This window comes from Protopterus annectens, chromosome 12.part0 (genome assembly GCF_019279795.1).
Source record: "Protopterus annectens isolate FY-2018-M chromosome 12.part0, PAN1.0, whole genome shotgun sequence".
Classification (NCBI taxonomy): Eukaryota; Metazoa; Chordata; order Ceratodontiformes; family Protopteridae; genus Protopterus; species Protopterus annectens.
Window position 1 is genome coordinate 1,105,995,108 of NC_056746.1, and position 27,500 is coordinate 1,106,022,607.

The window sequence follows — 27,500 nt, forward strand, 5'->3', positions numbered from 1 at the left end:
AAACTTATTTGCAAAAGCAAGTACATAGTAAAGTAGCTATCACTGCTTTGCTAAAAAGGCTGCAGGTCTGTGTGACAAGAAGATAGCATCTTTAGCTGAGTAAAATCCAGTCATTCAGCTAATCTAATTGCTCATGAGTGGGGGAAGGAAAATACAAAAGGGCAAACTGCAGCTGCAAGTTCTAAGCATTTCCTCTATAAACCCCCACTGAGAGTTTGTGTAATCTGACCTGCAGTATGCTAAAAAAGCCAAATGAAAACCTTGCCTCTAGCTGAACATGTGACTTAATACAGTGTACTAAAATGTAAACAAACTCCTCTAGCAAAAAATCTGAGCCAGTGCCCCTTTAAAAATATCAAAGCAACAAAAACTCAAATTTTTTCCTAAGGAAAGAATTTGGTTGTCCGTTTCTGTTGTTTCGGTATTTTCAGTGCTGTGGTAGAAAGTTACGGGTTGGATTCAGTTAAGTGTGTGATTGTGTGGATGTGAGTATTAGGGTGGGTTAGGTGAGTTAGGGTTAGGGCTCGGGTTAGGTATGTGTGCGATTGTGTGGACATGAGGGTTAGGGCAGATTTAGGTGAGTTAGGGAGCGGGTGAGGTGAGTGTGTGAATGTGACGGACCTTAGGGTTAGGGTTTGGGTTAAGGTAAATGGATAGTTAGGGGTGTGTGCATAGTTTAGTGTAGGGTTAGGTGTCAGATTTTAGGTGTATGTGTGTGGATTTCAGTTTGTTTGGTGTGCTTGTGTTGTGTGTATGTGTTTTGGATCAGCGATTTTTTTCCCTAGGAAAAAAAATCGCTGATCTGACAGTTTGAGATTGCAAGCTTTTGCTTACATAAGGTTGATCAATCAGCGTTCGCTGATCTAATATAGACCCAGCCAATTTGTTCTGACGTTCATGTAAAACACAGCCTGAGATGTTGGCAGGTCGAATGGATGCTGTGTTTTTGGCTTTAGAGAGTGCAGCTTTTACCTGCATAGTTGTGATTACAGGGACTCTGCATTCTTCCTGTATAGATATGGGCCCTTTAGGGGGTGAAAGGGGGGTAAAGTTAGCACTGAACCTATCTACCGGGATGTTGGCAATATCAGTTGGTTCTGTAATTTTCATGCCATTGTGCTGTAACTCAGAGCAGATCTGGGTGTTGCCATTGAGATTCTTGACATAGCTATAGAATGTTTTGTGGTTGTCCCTAGAATCAGTGGTGATTTTTTTTTCGTAGCTAGCTTTGGAGGATCTTATAAGGGATCTCAGCTTCTAACTGAGGCTGACCAGGGAACTCCTCCACTCATGGGATTTTACTCTTTTGCAACAGTTTCTTCCTTCTGTTGTAGAGTTTGTTTATGGCAGGGGACCACCAGATTGGCTTCCTTTTTCTGGAGGACAGTGTCTTGGTTCTGTTTGGGATAGCACGATCCATGCACTTGTGTAAATGCTTATAGAGTGCATCTGTGTAGGATTCGGCAGTCGTAACTGTATTGTCCATCTGCATGAGTGTCATGAAGTTCTCCACTTCTGTCTTAAGAAGCATGACGTTGGCTTTAGAGAAATTTTTTACCATGGTTTCCTTCATGAGGGGTGGGGGCGGGATGTGGATATCTAGGGTGATTAGCTTATGGTCGGAACTGACCAAAGAGGATTTGGCTTCAGGTGTGGTACACCGGTCACTCATGTTGGTAATGACTAGGTCTAGGATATTGTTGCCACTGGTGGGAGTGTGGGAGTGTGGATAAGTTGATCCAGGGCATTGGAATTTATGAATTCCAGAAAGCGTTGAATGAAGGAGTTGGCTCATGAGTAGTTTTCCCAGCTAATGGTGGGGTCGTTGAAATCACCCATTATTAGGGTGTTTGGTTGAACCCTAATATTTTCCAGTATATCAAGAAAAGAGGAGTGGGAATCCTGGAGCATGGTGGGGGATCTGTAGCAAGCTACAATTTGGTCAATCATTTTGTCCTTGTACTGCGGTATCATTCCGGGCAATGGCAGGATGCTACTCAGGGCTAGGGTCATAACTGCCTGAGCTACAAGATCGGAGAGCTCTTCCATGTCTCTTTCCATGTAGTCCAGGGAGGTACATCTCAGGTCATTCACACCAACATGGACAATGACAGAGTCATATATGTACTTGTTGTGGAGTGACCTGAGTGTGTGGGTTATGAGGCTGATCCTGGCACCCGACAGGCAGCTGACAGTAACCTTCTCCTTGTTTCGCCTCTTAGCAAAGGATAACCATTAGGCATTTTTCAGTAATGTCCACAGTCTTAAGGGCAAAACCCAAAAGCGTACAGAGTTAGTTGTAGATGACACCATCTATACACAGCCAGCAGATATAGCAGATCTGCTGGCCAAAAAACTCAGCTTGAATTTCATCCCATCACCTCTAGTTAACTCTCCAGGAAATATGCTCCACCATTCCTCTACCAGCTATCACAAAAGGACAGGTCATCGCTGTACTGTCTAAAGCTAAAACACTCGATGGGTCCCAACAATATCCCAGGATCCCTATTAAATGGCTTGAAGCATGACCTATCCGGACCCAGTAGGATCTCTATTAACAACAGGCTCCGTACTGGCTTTATACCGGGGATGTGGAGGATGGCAACAGCCATCCCTCTGCATAAGGGGGACCATCAACAGACCCAGGAAATTACAGACCCGTAAGTCTGACTAGTCTCATGTGCAAGGCCATGGAAAGAATAATCATGGACCTGGTAATCAATGGCAATCTCAAAAGATTGAACCCAACCCATATAGGCTTTCACAAGGGTATGTCATGCCTGCTCAGTCTTGTGGACTTCTTTGTGGAAGTTACCAAGGCCATGAATGAGTGTAAAACAGTGCATACTGCTTACCTTGACCTGGCTAAGACATTTGACACAATTCTCAACTTGAGAACTGTAGATAAACTCATAAAATTGGACATAAATCCCTACGTCACCAGATAGACAGCTATTTGGCTCACAGACAGGACACATTGTTAGAATGGGGTAATCCAGTTCCAGCAAGAGACCAGTTACTAGTGGTGTACCACCGATCTCAGTGTTTTGACCTCTCCTATTTAAAATATACTTATCTGATGTCAAGGCTAATGTAGATGGCCTTTGGTGACCAAGTTTGCCGATGACTGCGAGTTGGGGGCAATCACAAAATCCCCCAGTGACATAGATACCCATAACAATGGACTCCCATGTTGCTACCATTTTATGGAGACTTTCTCATTTGTTTGATTGGTCTAAAACAATAGATTGAAAAAAGGAAATGATCATCTGGTGCATGCAGCACTCATGAGTACAGGAAACCGACATGTAAAAGCTGAGTGTACTAATGCTTACTCAGGAATACTGCAAGACACTTGCATATTAAAACAATAGTCCAGCTGCAGTGTGAAAGTATATTTAAATATTTGAAGGTAGGAATGTTGTTTCTGGGAACATCTTGTTTATTTGACTTAATTTTCCAAAATGTGAATGCAAAATAGATAGGGACAAAACTACTGTTAGTTTTCGCTTACCTGGGGAAGGAAAACATTATCAGAAATGTCACAAACTACATATCTAAAGTAGTGAAGGTGGAGGGTGTGACAAAAACTATGATGTCAGCTTGATGGGAGGTACTCCCTTTGTAAAGCCGAGAATGAAACACCCTGCTTATGGAAACTGCTAAAAATGCAAAGAAAATTTAATAAAAAGTAAGACAATTTTTTTTTTTTTAGAAAAAAAGCTATAAAATGAAGCAATGAAAAATATGTTGTTACAACACTGGACTTTGACACTCTCCTTTTAAAATACACTGCTGAAAATACTCAATGGTATCTATTTGATAATAATGGATAATTATCCCCACCCAGCCCAGCATCTGACACAGATAGCTAAACTGTGAAATAACTACTGCAGTTATTAAACAGTACTTTGGTAACACTTCCTAAATCTGTGGGGATTGTTTTGTGTTTTTTTCCTATGACCTGTTGTATTAATCACTTTTATGACTTATGCATATTTTATGTACTCTGTATAGCTGGCTTTAGGCACCAGTGAACCTGTGGTCCCTGTAGGCCCCCTGGTCCTGTGGTGACCCCCAACCACAGCAAGTTGTCTTATTTTGATATTTTGTTACTTGTTTGTCAAACCAATAAAGCCTAGTGTAGCAACGTTGTATGCTTAATAAACTAGATGGGTAATAATAACTCAAGAGGTTCTCCCGTTCAATTCTTGGCTGGAGTGCAGGGAGTGCCTTCTGTGTGGAGTCTGCATGTTCTCCCCGCAGTTGGGTGGGGGTTCAAAAGACATGCGCAAATGGGCGTGCCTTAGTTGAAGGTTGGACGTTGAGCTGGCACCTTGGCATTCGTGAAAATCTACTGCCAATCATTAGCGGACCGGAGTTCCGCTGTGGCAACCCCTAACTGGGAAAAGCCGAAAGACAAACAACAACAACAACAACATATCTCCTTTAAAATTCAAATATGTCTCTGCTTATAGTAACTATTTTGTCAAGTAACAGGCTTCACAATCTCATTAAATGTTTTACCACTGACATAGTGCTCTTGACATAATTAAATCCTGCAAGTGGACATTATCTCCACTAAAACTGACATCACAGCCAGCTTTAGGCACGTGTAATACCTGTGGCTGAAGGTGGACACCTAATCATCCTTGACTGTGTGGGGGGGGGGGCAACAAATGCTACTGGTGGTTTGGGAAAAATGAACAAGAAAAAATATATTCATTTTCTGATTATGCTATTTATCTGAAACAGGGTTGTGATGTAACCCTGTTAGGATAAAGCTTATAATCAGTGAATGAACTTGAGCAAAGTAAGTGCTAGAAATAGCAGCCCCGACTGAACGATCTCATTGTTTACTTTGGATTTTAAGAAGGACTGATGTTTCTGATCTTCAGAGATGTTTTTTTTCCGGGAGTTTATAAATATTAGCAGAATACCATACCTTATCACTCTCAATTTCTTTGCTCAAGAATTCTGGCCAAAGCCAAAAATAATAGCCAAATAAATGCTCAAACGAGGAACTCTTTTTTAAAATATTACCCTGCTTAAAAAGTGAATATAATAACATTTTGCATCAAGATGTATAAAAAGTATGAAACTCTGATATATGAATTTATTGACTCTATGTAATCTTGAATGATTTACCAGCAAAATTATGAGGTAAAATCAGGGTCATTCTGTGAAATCCGGGACAGTGACAGGTATGGATTTCTCCTCAATGAGGTAAATAAAAGTGACTTACCCCTGCTGTTATTTGACAACATGTAAACAGCAGTCGGTAATCTGGTGTGGCAGTACAGGTGTTGCACAATGTGTTGCTGTTTGCTAAAATAAATGCAAAACTAGTATTACTATGGCTTATGCTTGTGCAGGAGTGGCCTTAGGTCAACTAGTGCCCTAGGCAAAAGTGCTCCACGGCACCCTCCCACCACACTACCCAGTGCCCCCCATCCTGGTCTACCTACACCAAATAAATACTGGAAAAGTGCTCCTGCTGCAGTAGTGCTCTAGGCAGCTAGCTAGTCGGCCTATGCCTAAGGCAAGCTATGTGCTTGTGTGCGTGTGTGTGTATGTGTGTGTGTGTGTGTGTGTGTGTGTGTGTGTGTGTGTGTGTGTGTGTGTGTGTGTGTGTGTGTGTGTAAAAAATATCATTGATTTTTATCTGTGCACACACAATAATGTCAGGCTCATACTCTTCTGAGTAGCAGTAAAAAATATAGTTAACAAGTAATTATATGTCGCAGCCACTTAGAGCTTCTAGGAGTCTGATAGGCCTTACAACCCAGACTTTATAAATAAATTTTGACATGGACTTAGTGATGGCCTTGCCATCAGCCAAACCCATTCTAAAATAAGTCCTGCTCAGATGTGTGTAAAGAAGGTTGTTGTAGGTTGTGTGAGAGGCAAGGGATTGTGTGGTCATTACTTCTTTCATTTTTATCACAATCAAACCTTTCAGGTGAGCACGGAAAGTCATTATAGCTTGTGTTTGGGCTGGGGACAGTGCGATCTTCCAAGGTGCAGGAAGAAGGCTAATAACAGCTGGAAAGACCACAGAAGTACCTCACCAAGAGGATCACTGGCCTCAAACAGATGCCCTATGCAGCTCGACTGAAGAAACTCCAGCTGTACTCAGTTGCATACCACCTACTCAGAGGTAATCTCTGCCTGACATACTAGGCCATGTCCAACCCAGAATTGATGGACATGCTCCACCTAAAGAAAACCATATCCCCTTGAGCCACACGCTTTAGGGATCTAAACCTCACAACAACAATAAATAGGACGTGCTGGAGGGATATATTCCTGTCCCAGAGACTTCCTATGCTTTGGGACAAGATTCCAATCTACATTAGGCAAAGCTCCTCGCTAACACTCTTCAACAGAAACCTTGACGAATGGATGGGAAACAGAAAGTTTACCCCAGGGATCACTTCAGTGGCCCTGCTGGACAGAGGCACAGGGAACTAATCTAAGGGGGCGGTGAAAGCCAACACATTCTGGCTAAGCTTATAAATGCCTTTGGGCAGATAGCCTAGTACCTACCTATAAATCTATATAGCTAGTATAGAGGCAGGGCACTATCTAGGAACAACAAAGTAAAATACATTACTGTTATCATTATTTTTTTCATTTTCCTCCCCATCACACATCAGGCACATAAAGAGGTGGCTTCCTTTGGAAGGTATGGGTGAGAAATAAAGAGGCATATGCTATGTATAATTATGACAGCAGTCACTTGAAATATGTGACTGGGCCCATTTCAACCTCTGCTTTTATCCCAGTCTAACCCCATGAGATGCACAGCCAGTAACTGATTTTTGTTTTTTGGGGTGGGGGTAGGGAGGCATTCAATATTCCCAGAGAGAATTTGTATGTAATCACAACAATTGTCTTGTTAGTTTATTGTGAGCTACTCTTTTTGTCAGCTTTGAACATTAAGCCTTGGGCACAACTTACATCTTCCTTGAAAGAAAAAAAAAAAATTAAGACTGAAATTGTCATGCATTTTAGAGCATCTATAACCCTATGGCTTCTAGGGACCTCAGCTTAAATGAGTTATTTCCTAAACTATTATTCGTGTGCTATTTTGGTCAGAAAAGTTAAGCTGAAAGGATGCAAGGAAAAATAAAGTTGAAAAGCAACACTGGCTTTCTTTCCTTAATCATAATTTCTGTTCAAACCATCACTGGATGAAAAAGTTATGTAAAAAGAAAAAAAAATAAAATGCTCTTCAGAGCATATAAAACATTTGTGCTTCAAAAAAAAAAAGATGATAAATAAGGCAAAATGTGAGAAAAGAAAGAAAAAAGTAATGTGCATGGTGTGGGGAGCCTGAAATTTTGAGAAAACAGAGAAGGGCACTGGAGGAAATATGCATGTGTGTTTGTGGGGGGGGGTGAATCAGTAAATCAGTAGGTAGGACCTATGTAACTGTGAATGTCCCTCTGAGATAGGCCAATGTAGTGTGGTACACCCGCCTGTACGTATGTAAGTACATTGAAGCTGCTAGGTCAGTCTGTGTACACTACACATAAAACTCTGCATCATGAATTAAAAGGTTGCTTAGCAGGGGTGGCAGTGACGGGGTGATACTTAAGCTGAAGTGTACAGGGGACTCCCAACTTGACATTTGCCCCTAAAATGCTAGCACTGGTTTTCTGTTGTAAATGAAAATATGTATATAGTAAGTTTATGCTCTGTGTTTTGTATTTGTATATCTTTCTAAAGTCTAACGTGGCTTGCTGCTTTATACCTACAATCAACTGCATTACAATCTGGGATAAGTACAAACTTGCAGTGTTAAAGATAGTATTGCATTTTATTTTTATATTTATTTGTTCAGTGAATATAGTGTTTCTGTCTGCAATTCTGTTATTTCTTTCACTGAATATTGTGAGCTGTCTCTCTCTCTGCAAAGTAGTGGGGGTTACTGTTTTTCCACTTCATTCATATTCAGTGTTAACTCTTAGCCTAGAGCAGGGGTGGGCAAACTTTTTGATTCGTGGGCCACATTGAGTTCTAACATTTGACAAAGGGGCCGGAACAGGAGCAGATAGATGGCATGCTTTGAAAACATCACCTCATTGGGGGAAAAATACACATCTTGGGATATGGAGAAAACATGTGCTTTAATTTCTAATGAAAATGAAGAAAAGCATTACAATAAAATCTCTGACTTCGAAATGAGTCTTTAAACACTGAAAATCAAATAAATGACCATTTTATTTTAAAGCACTGAAAGTTCTGTTATCCTTCAGGATATCACCATCACTCTCCTCCTGACTGTCTTTTTTTCAAAAACGGTAGGAGATGCAGATGTACTTGTCCTGTTCCTTTTATTCAATTTGTTTCCCCGGTGCCAAAAGTCAACAACGACCAGTGCAAGGACGAAACAGTTGCAACAAGTCAGTCTGTGAAGCGTTATATTTGATCTGCGCGCACTGTTTATTTTAACAACGTGCGTATCACGGAGACACACACATTTTAATGGGAGCAGTGTTGTTGGTCTCCTTTTTTAGCCAGCGCATCAAAGTCTGGAGTTAGTTTTGTTGTGGCGATTCTCAGGATGGATCTAAGGTGTAGGTCTGTTAACTTGGATCTGTGGCTGGCTTTGTTGATGTTCATGACGCTGAAGGTGGGTTAAAGGGTAAAGTGCAAACGTGGAGTAATAGGCCTACACTTCACCTCAACAAAGCCAATATATCTAGAGTGCGCCATCTAGTGAGGAAACATCAGAATTGCAGGGGAAATAAAACATTAACAAGGTTAATTTATTAAATTTTTTCAAGTTTGGCGGGCCGAATCAAAACGTTTAACGGGCCGCATGTGGCCCCCGGGCCGTAGTTTGCCCATGCCTGGCCTAGAGGTTTAATAGGTTTAATCTGTGGCTATAAGTGCTGGTCATATATCTTTGAAATCATTTCAGCAATAGCTGTTTGGCTGGCTGCTTTATACCTACAATCAACTGCATTACAAGCTGGGATAAATACAAACTTGCATTGTTAAAGATAGTATTGCATTTTATTTTTATATTTATTTGTTCAGTGAATATAGTGTTTCTGTCTGCAATTCTGTTATTTCTTTCATTGAATATTGTGAGCTATTCACCACCCTCCCTTCCTTCCCTGTTGGTGCTTTCTTATAGCTGGTGGCTTTGCAGTTGCCCCCCCCCCCCACTGTAAATTTGATCTGGGACACTCCTGTCAGTCTAGTGTCATTAGCTCATTCCACCTAATACAAAGGGAACATTTGAGAAGGCCAACCCACTTAGCTTCCTAACCTTCTGCTTCTCCTTTCTCCCTTTCCTTTACAAAAAAAAAAAAAAACTTTGCTAGAATCTCCCTGTGTTCTGCTTAACTGTAACAAAAAAAAAATATGCTTGGTTGCTGCCTTTCCTGTAACTAGTCTAGTCCAGATAGAGATTTGCTGTATCCAGGACTGTTTGTAAGCTCATGAGCCCCCCCCCCACAAGCCTTTCTGTGTTGGAGGGAAGCCTTCGAGCTTATCAGTGGGAGTGGTAAGCACTAGGTAACCTATCTACCACATAAGGAGTCGTTCTGCCCCAGAAATTGTAGTTATTGGCCGTTTGGGCAATTTTTCCATCTCTCTCAACTTTCTGATTTAAAAGCCACATTTGCACTTGTTTCTTTCCTGTAACTAGTCCACATCGGATAAAGAGTCTTGGTTTTAGCACTTGAATTTGCTTATTCATGCTCAGCACTTGTTCAGAACTTGTAAGCAGTAAATAAGCTACAAATGACTACAGCACTTAACCTTCCTCATTACCTAGAGAAAAACAGCTCTTGTACTCACTTTCCTCACTTGTCTAGAGGAAAATATTTTTTTATTTAGGAATGTCCAAGGGTCAGCTCCCGGTGTTCTCTCCTGTCTATCTGATGAATCTGGGCATCTTGGGGCAATGTAGCAATTGCCTCATGTACACAGACAACCCTCTCCTCCTACCACCCAACACTATAACTTGTGAGAGATGCACTTATCTAGCCAAACTGGAGGTAAAGCTCTCTGCATTCAAGACTGAACTTGACAGTCAAGAGGAAAAGGTAAACACTCGCAACACACCACATTCATCACATAGTCCCACTAAACCCACACCACGAAAATCCACACATAGAAAGACAAAAACATTTGCGGAGGCTCTCAATAAAACTCTGCTCAAGCAACAGAGACCTCCAAAGCAGAAACACAATCAACCTCCACCCTCCAACACAACCCAAATGACACATAGCCCATGGACTCAGTGTGCCACACAGCCACAGCCCATAAGGCAAAACAACGTACCCAACACACTAGTCAAAGGTGACTATATAGTCAGGCATACTGATGTCCCACTCACCAGGCTAAACAAGGAGAAGGTTACTGTCAGCTGCCTGTCGGGTGCCAGGATCCGCCTCATAACCCATGCACTCAGGTCACTCCACAACAAGTACAAATATGACTCTCTCATTGTCCATTTTGGTGTGAACGACCTGAGACATATCTCCCTGGACTACATGAAAAAAGACATGGAAGAGCTCTCCAATCTTGTAGCCCAGGCAGGTATGACCTTAGCCCTGAGTAGCATCCTGCCATCGCCCAGATTGATACCGCAGTACAAGGACAAAATGATTGACTTTAACAATTGGCTAAGCATCTGGTGTCATTTTAAGGGGATCCAGTATCTGTCTGCCTGGGACGACATGGTCTATAGACTATGATGCTTTGCCAGAGATGGTCTGCACCTGTCACCCCTGGGATTCTGGATACTGGTTAAGGCTCTTGCCACCCCTATAGTGCCTTTTTTAGGCAAGGTTCAAATGACAAATTCACCACCATAACAGGAACAGGCAAGCAAAAACTGAGGGCAATGCTACTCAATGCTAAAAGTCTAAATCTCAAAATGCACTCCCTTGAGGCACTCCTTAAAATGGAGAACATCGATATCTGTGCAGTGACTGAGACCTGGTTCAAGGCTCCAGAGTGCATTCATGCATTACCAGGCTATACCTCATACCACACTTTTCGGTCATCTAACCCGGACCGGAACACCAAAGGCGGAGGTGTGTCCATATTCATTAAGGATATCCACACCAGGCTAGTTGCTCAGCAAAATTTTATTTTTATTTTATTTTTATTTTATTTTACATTTGTTGACCGGGCTAGTCCAACTGGATACATGTCCATTTTCAGTGGAGGCCCAGGGAGAAAAGCTCCAGGATCATGGTAAGTTAAACCAATACAATGAATAAGTTACAACAAATAAATCAAGTAAATACAAATACAATGTTGTTGTTAGGACAAGTAAATACAGGTAAATACACTGACGCTTACAGGCCCAAATAAAGGAAACAAGAATGAAAATTATGTTTTGAAGAGGTACAGAATTAAACAGCTAGACAAACAGGCAAAATAGTGGCCTCTTGGGTTTATGGGTTAGGTGGAGGCTGAGAGAAGCCTTGGACAGGCAGGGGTGATAGTACTTAGTCTGGATTGGAGCAGGGGCATAACCATTGAGATTTCAGGTGTGCTCTGAGGTGTTTTTTAAACTGGTACTGAGATGACGTGAGTCTTAGGTTGTTTGGAAGGGCATTCCAGGATTTGCCAATAGAATTGGCATATAGTGCTTCACCACCAGAATTGTTGGCTTTAATGGTCAGTACTTGTAGGCTATTGGAAGACCTAAGGGACTTAAGGTTGGAGTACGGGGTGAGTATTTTGTTCAATGCGGGGGTTTTGTCTGGATGATTGATAATTTTAAATGCCTCAGTTAGCTGGTTGAGTTTGAGAATATTAGGCAGTTCTAGCCATTCCAGTGACCTTAGATTTAGGCAGTGATGGGTGCGATAGGGCATTCCAGTTATGAATCTGGCTATGTGATTGTATGTCGTAGAAAGTTTATTGAGCTCTCTCTTATTGAGGAAGGAGAATATCGGGAGGCATAAAGGAGTGTAGAGAGGAGGTGGGTTCGGCAATAGTAAGTTTAGTGTGCGGTGTTAAGAAAGCCTTTATTCTATACATTGACCCAAGTTTTTTATTGACCGATTTAATGGTTAGATTTACATGCATATCAAATTTAAGATTATGGTCTATGGTCACCCCTAGTAGTTTGGTGTGGGTGCAGGGGTAGATGATGGTGCCATTATTGGAGGACACATGGAAGGTTGGGTTATTGGTGTTGAGGGTTCTATAGCTTGAGCAGTAGCTGGGGTGGGGAAAAATAGAAGTAATTTGGTTTTGGTTGGGTTGAGTAAGAGTTTAAGTTCCGAGAACCATGTTTCGACAGTGGAAAAGCAGTTTTGGGTGGTGGCTTGGAGTTTGGCGAGAGATACGTCAGAGCAGATCAGGGTGGAGTCATCTGCATATTGAATACAAGTGGCCTTGGGAATCTTGGAGTGTAAACCATTTATGAAGATGGAAAAAAGAAGGGGACCGAGAATAGATCCTTGGGGGACACCAATATTGGTGGGGAGGAGGTCTGATAGGCTGTTTTGCCACTGAACCGCCTGTTTTCTGCAAGAGAGGTAGGCATTGAACCAACTTATGGTTGGTTTGCTAAGATGAAAGGTTTCCAGTGACTGAAGTAATAGTTGGTGGTTGACCATATCGAAGGCTTCGATAGGTCTAGAAAAGCGCAGAGGATATTAATTTATTATTGCGGTTGTGGTTGACTGAGTCAACAAAGGAGAGAGAGCAGTGGTTGTGCTGTGATGGGGAAAGCCATGTTGGGTGTTTGATAGGAGGTTATTTTGTGTGAGGTGGTTCATGAGTTGTTTGTGGACACAGCGTTCCATAATTTTGGCTAGGGGAGACAGTATGGCTATGGGTCTATAGTTCGAAGTGTCAGTGGAGGACCCTCCTTTATGGAGGGGGATGATAAAGGAGATTTTCCAAATAGAGGAATAGATGCTTCAGAAATGGTCCGATTGATTAAGATTGAGACAGGGTAGGCTATGACGTCAGATGCTATTTGTAAGTATTTGGCTGGGAGCAAATCTGCTGCTAGGGTGGTTGGTTTAAGTTTTTTCAAAAGGGTACGAATGTAGGAGGTGGAGATGGGTTGTAGGTTGAAGGCAGTTTGGGTTTTATCTATGGTTGGGGTTGCCACTGAGGGAGTCGTGGCAAGCTTACTGGCTAGGGACTGGATGGTCTCAGTAAAAAAAGAATTAAAGGAGTTGGCTATTTCCGTTGGATCTTTATCCATGAGTTTTTCAGGGGTGGGGGTAGTAGATTTACCTGGATGTAGGAGGCGGTTAAAACCAGCCCAGAATTTTTTGGGATTATACTGATGTTTGTTTTGGAGGTGACAGAAATATTGTTTTTTATCAGACTTAACGGCTGCTTTGGTTGAATTTCTGAGCTGGAGGAACTTGATGCGATCTAAGGGGGTTTTTGTGGTTCTCCATTTATTCCAGGCCTGGTCTCTGATTCTAATTTTTGATTTGGTATCTTGTGTTAGCCAAGGTGCTGTACGTTCCTTAGTTCTAGTAAATCGTTTAGGAGCATGAGAGTCGAGTATCTTGAGGAAAGTGTCATTGAAGTATGATACACTTTCCTCTAGTGGAAGGGTTTTTAGGATGTGCCAGTTACAGGCCTTGAGATCATCTAGAAATTGGTCAGGGACAAAGTTCTTGGTGTTCCTTACTAATCTAGTTATGGGGGGATTCGTAGTTGGACATTTGTGTTTTATAATAAAGGTAGCAAGGTGGTCGCTGAGGTCGTTGGGAAGGGTCCCTGAGGTATAGTTATTAGGATTCCTATTAGTAAGAATCCAATCAATGATACTCTCTTTTTGTTGGGCATGTCCAATTCTAGTGGGAGAAAGAATATTTTGGGAAAAAACATGTAAGTTAATGTGGAGAGGATTTGATTGAGCAGAGTAGAGAGACCAGTCAATATTAACATCTCCTAATATTATAGTTTCTTGGGGATAGTTAGTAGCGAGCCAACTAAGGGTTTGTTCAAGGTTTTCAACATTTTTGCCTGGTGGTAGGTAGGTTACTATGAGATTAATACTTTTTTGTCTGTTTAGGGATAACTTCAGGGCAATCAGTTCCAGGTTAGGAACTTTTGGGGGTTGGAGTAAATTCATTGCAATGCTCAAGGAATTCTTGAACATTACAGCTATTCCGCCTCCCTTTCTAGTTGTACGATCTGCCCTGAGGATATTATACCCAGGTGGGATAATTTCCTCATCCTTAGTACTTGGTTTGAGCCACGTTTCTGATAAACACATAATGTCAGGGGAGTGGGTTTCGAGCATGGCATGTAAGCTATGAACTTTATTGTTGATGCTTCTTATATTGAGATGAAGCATAAAGAGGGAGTCCGCTAGGCTTCTGGCTGGATGGGGGAGGTAAGGGCCTAGGTCACTATTAGGGCCTGGGTTAGGGTGGATATCGCCGTCTTTTGTGATGGGTTTTTTCAAATATTCTAGTATTTTTTGTAGTCTAGTTAGTAGTTTAAGATGGTCCCTTGTTGAGGATACTTTAGGGTAACGAAGAGTAATGTGAGTACTTTTAGGAATCAGGTGAGTAGCAGGGTAGAAAGAGGGAGGGATGAGAGTAGTGGGATTATGGGAAAACAAGGAGGTCTGACCTTTAGGAAGGTAGATTCCTGTTAGGGCTTGGGTTTCATATGTTGTTAAGAGATACGGTAATATAAGAAGTAAAAGTACAAGGGGAAGGGTGGTATATGAGTTTCTATCCATGGTGATGGGTGAGGTCTCTGCGTGGATAGAGCTAGGGGAGGTACCTTGGTCAGTAGGAAGCTGGGTGGTTGGTGAGAGTTAGGTAGGTGGGCGGAGTAGCCTTGGTGGTAGGGATAGGCAGAGAAATGGAGGGGGGAGGAGTGGACAGTTGTGATTGGGTGGTGGTAAGGGGGATGGGCTTGGTGTCCAAATAAATGTAGAGGTAGTGGGGGCGGGTGGGAATAGGGGGCAGGGAGGGGAGCGGAGCAAGCCCGAGGCGTGGCAAGCGGAGCGGGGACTACACCACAGGGATTTCCCTGGGTCTTAAAGGTAACCAGGTTAAATGGCAGCTTCCTTAGTTTTAATTAGAAGGAACCTGTATTTTTTAGGAGTTATTCTGCCTGGTTCAAGTGGTAGACTGCTAGGTATCTAGGCTAAACAGTAGGAAAAGGGTAGTTATTTATTTACCCTGAGTTGCTTTTTTGGAGTACTTTTATTTAGGTTGTAGGTTGTATGTGCATTCACACTGGTGGGGTCTTGTGGGGTCCTGTGCCACGCGGAATGTGTCTGTCTTTGGGGCTACCTAGGGTGGAGATAACAGAGAGAGATAGCTTCTTTAGTGTTAAGTAGTTTGGTGCAGTAGTATACAGATAAACATTGCAGTCAGTTGGTACAGCACAAAATATCAAAGCACAAAGTATTAATTTCAGCATGAATCAGTGATCTACAGCAATATGTTACAGCCTGTAAAAGTGTGCAGTGGTTTTAATTCCCTTAGCGGCTTAAAAGTACATCACAAAGCACGCTATTAATCAGGTAAAGCAGTTGTTGCCTTTTTAACAAAGTGAACCACTAAATTCCCTTAGCGACGGTGAGTGCATACAGGGTACACAATTATTCAGAAATAGCGTATACTACGAGATAAACTCATACGCTAAGTAGGAATTACATCTAAAACAAAATGAACTCATTAAATAAATTTAGCGATGCTGAGTATACGCCACGTGGCAAGTAATTAAACATGCAGAGCGTGTAATGCAAGGAAAACCCATACTCTATAGGATTGACAAATTAACCAAAATGTGCTCCAGAAAAAGAGCAGCTTGAGCTTGTTGGTAATAAAACGCGAGCTCTACAGGCTCCAAAGGCATGAGACACACACTGAGCAGAATTGCTAGGCTTAAGGCAGAACAGCAGATCAAGATTTAACTTTCTAGTTGCAAACACACGGGTTCATTGAAAGTGAAATCACATAATATATGCGCATTGCCCAGAAAAGAGTCACTGAGTTCAAAATGATTACACTAGAATGTGATCGCTCTTCAGGTATAAACACTGACGAGATAGGAACTAATAACATAAGCCAAGACTAGCGTATACTTCTTAGGAAGACAGTTGATCCTTCACAGATTACATTAATGTATCACATACAGCATAAACCAAGACTAGCATTAACTTCTTATGAATGCAGTTGAACCTCCACATACATTCAAGGTTATCTACGTGCAACTAACTCTGGGCAAAACTACAATCCAAATTGTAGCTTGCTACAGATCCCCCACCATGCTCCAGGATTCCCATTCCTTTTTTCTTGATATACTGGAAAATATTAGGGTTCAACCAAACACCCTAATAATGGGCGATTTCAACTACCCTATCATTAACTGGAAAAGCTACTCATGTACCAACTCCTATGCTCAACGCTTTCTGGAATTCATAAATTCCAATGCCCTGGATCAACTTATCCACACCACCACCAGGGACAACAATATCCTAGACCTAGTCATTACTAACATGAGTGACTGGTGTTCAACACCTGAAGTCAACTCCTTGTTGGTCAGATCCGACCATAAGCTAATCACCCTAGATATCTACATCCCACCCCAGCCCCTCATTAAGGAAACCATGGTAAAAAAGTTCTCCAAAGCCAGCTTCATGCTTCTTAAGACAGAAGTGGCAAACTTCGTGACACCCTTGAAGATGGACAATACAGTTCTAACTGCTGAATCCTACACAAATGTACTCTGTAAGCACTTACATGAGTGCATGGATCATGCTATCCTGACCAGAACCAAGACGCTATCCTCCAAAAAAGGAAGCCAATCTGGTGGTCCCCTGCCATATACAAACTCTACAACAGAAGGAAGAAACTGTTGCAAAAGAGAGTAAAATCCCATGAGTGGAGGAGCTAGCTCCCTGGTCAACCTCAGTAAGAAGCTAAGATCCCTTATAAGATCCTTCAAAGCTAGCTATGAAAACAAAATCGCCACTGATTCTAAGGACAACCACAAAGCATTCTATAGCTATGTCAGGAATCTCAATGGCAACACCCAGATCTGCTCTGAGTTACAGCACAATGGCATGAAAATTACAGAACCGACTGATATTGTCAACCTCCCGGCAGATAGGTTCAGTGCTAACTTTACCACCCCTCTCACCCCCTAAAGGGCCCATATCTATACAGGAAGAATGCAGAGTCCCTGTAATCACAATTATGCAGGTAAAAGCTGCGCTCTCTAAAGCCAAAAACACAGCATCCATGGGACTGGACAACATCCCAGGCTGCGTTTTGCACAAACTTCAGAACAAACTGGCTCCCCACCTAAGCACCATGTTCAATCATAGCCTCACATCAGGCTTTGTGCCCACTGAATGGCACACAGCAACAGTTATCCCACTCCACAAAGGGGAAGCCACCACTGATCTCGGGAAATATCTCCCTATTAGCCAGATGAGCATGGTCTGTAAGGTCATGGAACATATCATCATGGAACTCATAAACAAAGACATTGGTAACATCCAAACTCTGGACCCCACCCAGTTCAGGTTTGTGAAAGGCAGATCATGCCTCCTGAACCTGATCAACTTCTTTGAGGCAGTCACCAAAGCTGTAGACGAGGGTAAGGTGGTTCACATAGTCTATCTTGACCTCGCCAAGGCTTTCAACACCATCCCCCATTCTGGAATTATAGATAAACTCACTAAACTACGTATAAATCCTTACATCACAAGATGGGTTGCCAACTGGCTCACTGACAGAACCCACACTGTAAAGGTTGCAGACTCCAAATCTGACTTCAAACTAGTGACAAGTGGAGTACCACATGGTTTAGTCCTGGGATCTCTCCTGTTTGGTATCTACTTCTCTGAAGTACAGGCTAACACAGAAGGCCTTTGGCTAATGAAGTTCACAGATGACTGCAAACTAGTACCCATAGTTGAGTCCCCAAATGATGTGGACATCCTACAGAAGGGCCTCACTGAGACAGATGCCTGGTGTCAGAGCCATGGCCTCAAGCTCAATTCCAAAAAGTGCATTGTCATCCCCTTTGGTAAAAACTCTGTACCCATGAACTACTACATAGGCAGCAATCTACTTAATGCCGGATGTGTGATAAGAGACCTTGGGACCCAGGTGGACAGTTGCCTCTCCTTTGATAATCACATTGTGACAATAGTCAGGAAATCCTTCTACGTGGCACACCTCATCACAAAAGAGTTCTCATCCAGGAAAAAAGAGGTAATTGTTTCCCTCTAGTAGACACTCATTAGACCCATTATAGAGTACAATGCCCCTTTTGGAATGCACCTCACAAAACATCTGCAGCAGCTGGAAATGCCACAGAAGTACCTCACAAAGAGGATTACTGGTCTCAAACATATGCCCTACACTGACTGTCTCAAATAACTCCAGCTTTACTCCGTAACATATCACCTACTCTGAGGTGATCTCTTCCTTACATATAAAGCTATGTCAAACCCAGAGCTGTTGGACATGCTGCACCTAAAGAAATCCCAATCCATCCAAGCTACATGCTTTAGGGACCTAAACCTTGTCACCATAATAATAACGACATGCTGGAGGGATAGATTCCTGTCCCAGAGACTTCCCAAAGTCTGGAACAAGCTACCCATCTATGTCAAGCAAAGTTCCTCATTAGCACTCTTCAAGAAAAATCTTGATGAGTGGATGGGAAATAGGAAATACACCCTGGGGATCACTTCTGTGGTTCTGCTCAACAGGGACACAGGAAAGTAACTTTCTTGGGTGGCGTAAACCAGGGAACCTTGTTGGCTAGGCTTACTTAGACCCTTGGGCCAATAGCCTAGTACCTACCTATGAACCTATGAACATATAGATGTCTGATGTATGATACAATCTGATAAGTAAGCCTTTTACAGTGATACACAGTTTCGTTGTTCACCAACTAGTTTGTTTGTATTATGCATCTTAATCTTTTGCACTGTTATATTGTTTGATCCATTACCCTGTTACATTGTTATTTTGTTCCAGATTTCTTTGTATATCAGCTACTAATGTGAATGAAAATGGTCTTTGGACCACTGCCTTCACCAGGTTAATAAATGTAAATGAATGAATGAACAAAAGAATGAATGAATGGATAATAAATAAAAACATTTAGCTTTTTTTAAGTGGCTAAATGATATGAGAAGTTGGATAGGAGAGGATAATTCAGGCAAAAATACAGCAAATAATAATAATAATAATAATAATAATAATAATAATAATAATAATAATAATAATAATAACAATAATAATAATAATAACAATAATAAATAAGGTACTTTGAATTAACTGAAAAGACCTAGGGGATCGGATGGAATAACATCACAGTAAACAATAAGGCTGCCACACATGTCCAGGACAATATTAAAGCTGCCATGCAGTACTAGGAATTGGCTATGAACGTATACAAAGCCTGACTCAAGAAATCAAATGTTGACTTCAGTGGTGAAGCAGTGTATCTGCTTTATCTGTGTAGGACAAAACTGTAGGTTATATTGAAAGTATCATACAGAAATGGAAACTGACTGAAAGACTATTGCAAAGTGCCTCATGGAAGAAAATACTGACAGTAAATGAAATTATTTGAGCATGGGATAGATTGTTACAAACAATGATAGCTGCTGTCACTGTTGAAAATAGTTCAGTGTAAGTGGATCAAAGGCATCCTGGTGACTCTGAAAAAATATTTGGGAAAATCCTAAACATGATGGAAAATAACTAAAGACTAAGGTAGATTGCACCACATCAAAAGCAATTATTACCCAGTGGGGATAAAAGTATACTTCTGCATGAGTAGGGCAAATACTTCTGGACTGCAGAGGGAAGAAAACAATTCCTAACAGTACTAGCGGTTAGTTGAACACTGGGACATGCTATATCACAACAAACACAACTGGTAGCCAGTAATGAAATGTGTACCTTCCTTTGTATGTGAGGCAAAGATTTCCTTGTGATTTTCAAAATCCTGTAAAGGGAAAATAAGTTAGAAATCCTAACACTTCTGGCAAATGTATGAATGCTAGATCAGATTGTAGTTTATCAAATATAGCTAGTATCCATCGTGTAAATATGTACATAGTTCTGTGCAAATGATGCAAAGGCTTCCTTGTGATCTTGAGAGACCTGCACAGGGAACAATAATCTAAAAGTACTGAGAATTGAATGTAAAGCATGTAGCGTGCAGCACATCTTATCTAATGCTACTTTTAATATCAATGTAATTAGCAGTAGAACGCTAAGATGCTGTATAATAAGAATTAGTACATAGTCCAACTTATCTTACCTACAGTCTCACTATTCTGAGGATCAAAACTACAGTCCTTGGACTTTCAGTGTGTAAGCATTTTGTGTAGTCTGCATTATAAGAGATACTGTCTTTAGTTCTGCGATAATCCATCATGCAGGTTTACCAGTCTTTTCCTTTTGGAAGGATAATATTTGCCCGGGGGGGGGGGGTACCATTATGTTAATGAAATGCTGTAGTGTAGTAGTACAATCAGACTGTGCAGAAGGATGAGTCAGTGGTAGCCATTTCACATGAGAGCAGAAGCTCACATGCCTGCTCAAAATGTTGACAGTAGTAATGCCGAGTGCTTACAAGCCCAAAACAAAAGACCAAAAATCCAGGAGAAGAGCAAAACTCGAAGATAGCTCTTCTTGATTAATCTTCTTTTTGCAGGGGGTCAAGCCCCTCTGTCTGCACCCCCTGATGTGTATGGCAAGCCCCCTACACCTCTCCCCAAACTGTGTGGGTGTGCCTTCCGTGAAGGCTGGGTGACGGGCTGGCACCTCGGCACCGTAAAAATCCACTGCCAATCATCATGGCTCAATTTTTAAGGTCATAGTTCTGAGGGAGAAGACAATGTTTTGGGTCACAGGGTCACAGCAGAGGAACAGTGCAAAACCCTTTGCCTCTCAAGGCATCTCTGCTTTTGAGACTACATATTGATATTCCCTATATAGGACGTGTAAGTTAACAAACCATAATATCTGAAAATAGTCTAGCTCACATTTGATTCTATTCTATATCTATTGCCCATTTTGTTATTTATTAGATGAAATCTGCACAAGCATATAATTTTTGCTCTTGCTCATTTTCTCCTAAATGAGATTAACATTAATTTTCTGGAAATACTCTAACTTCCCATATAGAAGACTATATCTTTAAGAAGAGACTGCTCTACATACCTAGAAAGAAATATTAAAGGGCAACAATCATGCAGTAATGGTTATTTAGTAACACATAATGGGAACAATAACTCTGCAAACTAATTAGAATGTATATAAAACCCATTGCACCTGTTATGCTTTTGGTATGTTTGATACTTGTTTCAAAATAAAAACTATTTCAGTTTTGCTGGTATTGTCCGTGCTTACTGTTAAAATTGTCACTCAGAAAAACTCTCAACCTCTTACCTTCAGAATTGGGAACAAAGCTAAAAATAATGAGGGGCAACAGTTACAAACCATGGACATTCGTTAAATGTTGCTACTCAACTCAGAAAGTTGGTAGAATAAGATAATAGGAATTAACATGCTTTTTCCTGAATAAAAGATAACTGTAACTATTATGGTTGTCATTATGTATTGATTATAATTCACCAGCCTTTCTCAAAAGAATCATCAACTTTAGGAGGGTCAGAGCAAAATTTTGAGCCAAAATCAGGGACATTCTTTAAAATCAGGGACATTTGAGAGATGTCTTCCTCAGATTTCCTAGGTGGGTCAGTATATTTCACTTAGCAGTGCTTGTTTCAACATTTTAGCAATGCTTCACGCTTTGTAACATCCCTTCATTAATAACAGAGTTTAAAGCCACAGGCTTTAATGTTCTGCAAATACTCACTTTTTAGAACAACAAATCAGTTGCTGCAGGAGTATAAATAAAAACATGCTAGTATTGTTGTACTGACTCTATACCAAACCCCTCCCTTATCATCATGCCTAGTTTTTAGAGACAATGTTCTTCACATCAGGTCTGAAACCATTCTGATGCCTTGGGGAAAACACTGATCATATAGTCCTATTGCAGGGCTGTGGCATTCTCACAACATGTATTGTCCTGTTTTGTATCACAGCAGTCTGGCTGAAAATTCTCAAATAATTCCATCCATCCATTTCTAACTAGCGGACCTGCCATCTTTAGTTAACAAATGCTTTTTTGACAGTAATAATGCATGCATTTAAATAAACTGAATTAAACTATATGGAAGCGTGAAATCAATTGAGGTATCCTATATAAAAGGTTGCACAGTAATGGGTTAAAGATTTAAGATTTTTTCTTTATGACACGTCTCATATTCATACAATCAGGATTGCTTAAAGATTGCACATATGATGTTAACACAATCAATGACTGCATCTAAACTGACTTATGCAAAATTCTAAAACATTTATCTGTTAAAGAGCCTGGCATAAATTCTGGAAAAAGTGAAATTTTATCTGCTTTAATGGCCAAACATATTTCATTTTGGGAAAATTTGATTTGGAAGTTGTACCACACCAGTAGCCTAGGTCTTAGCTGAAAAGGATTCACAAGTGTCAGTTGACAGACCTAGTTAACATATTGTTAACATAGCTAGTATTGCCTTTGTTAACATATTGTAGCGATGTATAAAGATATAGAAATCATTGTATTATATCTGTTTAGCTGTACATTAAGAATGTTATAATTTTACCAGTAATATTTGTGATTTCTCCCTGTGAGCAAGGAATACAGTCAAAGCAACATGGCGGTTGTCCATTTTGTAAAACTTTACGATGTCCAAGGCCACAGTTTGCACTACAGATGGAAACCGGTACCTGAAAAAAATACAAATATCAAACATGCAGTAGAAGAAAAAAGATAATTTAAAAATCAGTAATGAGAGGAGCAGGGATATTATTAAGTCCATTTATATGTGCAGCTGCTGATAACTTGTAAATATACTGAAATGCTAACAGAGAATCATAAATCTAAAAAGATTCCTAGACACTCTTTTTAACTCATTACTTATCTCTCACCAGTTTCAGTTATTTCAGTCAGCAAAGTTTATGAGTGCACAATCTTCAGCAGGAGAAACTGTCAGCATAAGTGATCAGTAAGGAAAAGGGAGAGTTATTCATTGTGTTGTGTAGAAGCATTTATTTACTGAAAGAGATGTAAATACACGCAACAGTCTCTTATAATTATTGTGGAATCAGCAATAATGGGAGAATTCAAGGCAGCATGAGGCACACATGGATCTTGTCTGGGAAACAGGAACACCTCGTAAGTCTATACTAGCCTATTTAAAAATTAAAGACCCTAGCAGGGACTGAAGGTTAAGGCAAAGACTTGCATAATCGGGGAAGAGGCTTGTGTTTTTAAACCTACCACCTCAATCTAGAAAGATCTATCTCTATTTATACCTCTCTGAATTAATTCATTTGGCAACCAACAAAGTTCTTGCTTTTATGTATATACTCTGTATATATTGCTGTAATCGCTATTTGTAACACTGTATCTACTTTTGTACCAATTAATGCTTAATATTTTCTGTATCTATGTTCTTGTAGGAGATTTTCTCCCTGGGCCTCCACTGAAAATGGGCTCTTTTAGGTCCAGTGGACTTTCCCAGTAAACAAATGCAATAAATAAATAAATAAATAACAATAAATAAATAAATAATTGTCTACAGACCAGAAAAATGCATATTATTTTGCAAACTGTCCAAAATGTATTTGGAGCAACCAAGTCTCTAGTAAATTTATGAGTTGATTTTTTTTTAAATGAACATATCTATAAGACACTCTAATGTCTGTGGCATATAATTTGTCATCCATCATTTTTTTGTTTAAAGTACAAGATTGCTTGTTATATATCACAAGACACTCAAGGCATGTCAGACTGTAGGGAGGCTTAAAACACTGACAAGCCTCAATAAATTTTAAATTTGCATTCAGTGAGTGAGTAGCAGACAGATAAATGAGAAATAAGATATGCACCTTTCCTTGATCCTTCCACATCAGTGCCTCTTCTCTGATGAAAAGCTCTTGTCCTGAAGGAGCAGCAGAGTCATATTTTCCCACATGTACATACTTAGATTCTCCACTTACATTTAGGTACCAAGCAATCAGGTCATATGCTGCAGGTGGATCACCATTAACATCAAAAAATATCTCTTCTCCAGCTTTGTTCACGAACCTCACATTTCTGAGATAATGGAGTAGCTACAGACAAAAACACAAAACATGTATATAAACCATTGCACAGCAGATTAGTAACAGACAATACAGAAGAAAAACAGTCACTATGTAAAACTAATTGGACCAATGCATTCAATGGAAAGATGGCACAAGGAAACTGACAAATTTAATGTCAGGATCTAGGCACTCAAAATCATGATGGTATATTTCCATAAAAAAATAGATATTTAATTATGATGAGAGATAAAAATATATATGAAGTGGAAATGAGGTTGAATTATAACATTGAACATGCAAACAAATAACCTGGACAGTCAAATTAAACATAGTGTGAGACAAGATTAGGAAAACGTTAATAAAACTTTATATAAAAATATTCAGCATAATAGGAAACAATTTCATAGATATATAAAATGTGGTAGAAGTGAAGGCATGCAAATTGATAAACTGTGTCGATTCTAAATACTTTTCTCAGATTGCAGATAGGTTTACAAAATCTTATGCAAAGCAGTTTGGCTCCACATAGTGGAGATGATTTGTGATAGTAAATTCCAGGTTAACTGCAGATATTGAAACTACATTAGATTATGTTGAAAAGGTATTATACACACTGGACTCCAGAAAAAACACAAAGAGGAGATGGAATTAGCAATAATAGTAAGTCTTTTGCTTCCTCTTAAAGTGCCATTAAATGTATTTGTTAAGTTATTTATATATGGAGAGATACTCCTCAAGACTGCTTGTTAAACCCATCTTAAAGGGGAAGGAGAATAGGACAAACCATAGATGAATCCATCCATAAGTCTACTTTCTTGTGGAAAAATTATAGAGAAGATTATTTTGGATTGACTCTTGTCAGAAATGGAAAGACTGGGACTTGAAATTGTATATCAGCATGCATACATTGAAAATAGGTCTATAAGTATCTGTAACATGATTTTTATAATGATACAATAACAGCAATAAATTAAAAACAATGTGTCTTGATATAATTTAGGTAGACCCATCTTCAGCCTTTGACACGGTCACACACAAAACACTAATCAGTAAATTGGAACAACTAAGTATTAATGTAATCATGATAACATGGATTGATGCATGGCTTATGTATAGGACATGACTAGTATCATACAATTGAACAGCTGGAATTTTAGGGTGCAGTCAGGGTGTCCTGCAGGGATCTGTCCTGGGTCCATACTTGCTTATGTTGTAACCTCCTGATTTATCTTCTTCATTTGAAGTATTCTAAAGGCTGTATCTAGATGACCTGAAAATGAGAAGACTGATTACTTATGTTATGAATAGGTGATGTCTGCAAAAGAACTTGACTAAATTGACCATTTGGGCACAAGAAAATAATATGATGATAAATACTTCAAAGCCTAAATTGTCTGAGATTTGTGAGATGCAGATTAATGGATGAATATTTAATACAGCATCACATGATTAAAACTGTGGATTTATTCGACCTAGGTATATGGGTAGATCCATCTTTGAGTTTCTCTGATCATATCAACTGATTAGTTAACAAAAGTTTAAAATTATAGGCTGTATAAAAAGATTTAGGAAGTCTAGGAAATCAAAATGATGAAATCATTGTTTGTAAGTTACATTAGATTAAAACTAGAGTATGGAATAATAATAGGGAAACCTTACAGGAAAACTATAATGAGCAAATTAAAAAGATCTGAAAGTTTAAGTTGTTATGAACAATTATGGTTTGCTGACTTTTACAGTGTCTAGCACAGATATTTATGAGGTGACTGTATTCAGGTATACAGGGTATTTAGAGATAACTACCTCAGGGAATGCTTGGGGTTAGGAAAGAATATTCGAGAGAGTCATTGGATAACCTGTGCTGGAGATTATAAATATACATCTATTGGGTTTAACCTATACATAAATATACATGTATTGGATGCAATGTGTACATGGGTGGCCGCGGTGGTGCAGCAGTTAGCATTGCTGCCTTACAGCAAGAGGTTCTCTGGTTCAATCCTCAGCTGTGCGGAGTCTGCATGTCCTCCCTGTGGTCACGTGGGTTTCCTCCGGGTGCTCCGGTTTCCTCCCACATCCCAAAGACATGCTGTAGGTGGGTTGGACACTCTAAATTGGCCCTAGGCTTGAGTGTGTGCATGTGTGTGCCTTCTGTGGAAGGTTGGGCGCCAGGCTGGCAACTCGACACTGTAAAACTCCACTGCCAATCATGAGTGGACAGGTGATCCACTGTGGCGACTCCTAACTGGGAAAAGCCAAAAGAAGAAGAAGAAGAAGAAGAAGGATACAGTGTGTACATGAATATACATGTATGGGGCACAGCCAGGGTTGCCAGATTTCCCTATTTGAGCTGGACTGTCCCAAGATCAGCAGCCCAATCCTGAGGTCCAGAGTTATAATCCTGGCGAAACTGCCTCCGCTTTGTTTTTTTTTATTGTATTCCAGTATACAAGCCAATCAAAAAATTGCAAAATGGAGCTAATTCTGTTTAATGTGGAACTGCTTGATGTTCAGCATTGAACAGAAGAGGCTCCGCTGTGCGTTTCTTTGATTGGCTCGTATACTGGCATATGGGCAAATCAAAAATCACAAAACGGAGGTACTACTGTTTCATGCAGAGCTGCCTGATGTTCTGCATAAATTTTTTTTTTTTTGGTCCCTACCTGTCCCTTTACAAATTAATATACATGTATGGAGCACAGCCTGCACATGAATATATGTGTACTGGTCGTGGCCTATATATATACTGTATCTCTCTCTCTCTCTCTCTATATATATATATATATATATATATATATATATATATATATATATATATATATATCTAGCTATAGATATGTATATAAATATACATGTATTGGGTACAGCCTCTTTATAAATATACATGCATGGGACATAGACTACATTTGCAGAGTGACGCAATAGACTGTCGATAGGCTTATTATTTTGTCTTAGTCTCTATATTTTGTACATCAGTGGGCACTATTGTGACTCATAGACATGAATCACATTAGTCCTCAGTGGCATACAACAGTCTTTCCATTTTACTGAACAGTGCTCAGGAATAGCTAGTACCCTGTATAGCAGGTGATCCTGTGCTGGGCTGGCAGGAAGCACTGTGTAGTGTGACAATACTAAGTAGCACAATGATGTATGGCAGTTAAGTGTAGTACAGTCTGCTTTACTAAGTAGCTATGTGCAGTGCTTTGGTAAGGCATACTGTAAGGATCTACCTTATATCACCACCATGCTGTGATCCACCATCATGCTTGACTGCAGTTCATAAGGAAATCATGGTAATTATGCACAATGTTCTGCTTGTACCTATTTGTGCATTCA

The 27,500-nt window shown here is 40.2% G+C and overlaps 1 protein-coding gene across 1 annotated transcript in view; it reads right to left on the minus strand.

Annotated features, from left to right (window-relative positions):
• Positions 1 to 27,500, minus strand: part of LOC122816256 (extracellular calcium-sensing receptor-like) — a 133,076-nt gene that overhangs the window by 43,034 nt on the left and 62,542 nt on the right. Inside the window, exons 5-6 of the mRNA XM_044088994.1 lie at positions 23,964 to 24,188; positions 22,676 to 22,799 (exon numbers count right to left, since the gene is read on the minus strand). Of these exons, the coding sequence (XP_043944929.1) occupies positions 22,676 to 22,799; positions 23,964 to 24,188 (349 nt within the window). The remainder of the gene's footprint in view (positions 1 to 22,675; positions 22,800 to 23,963; positions 24,189 to 27,500) is intronic.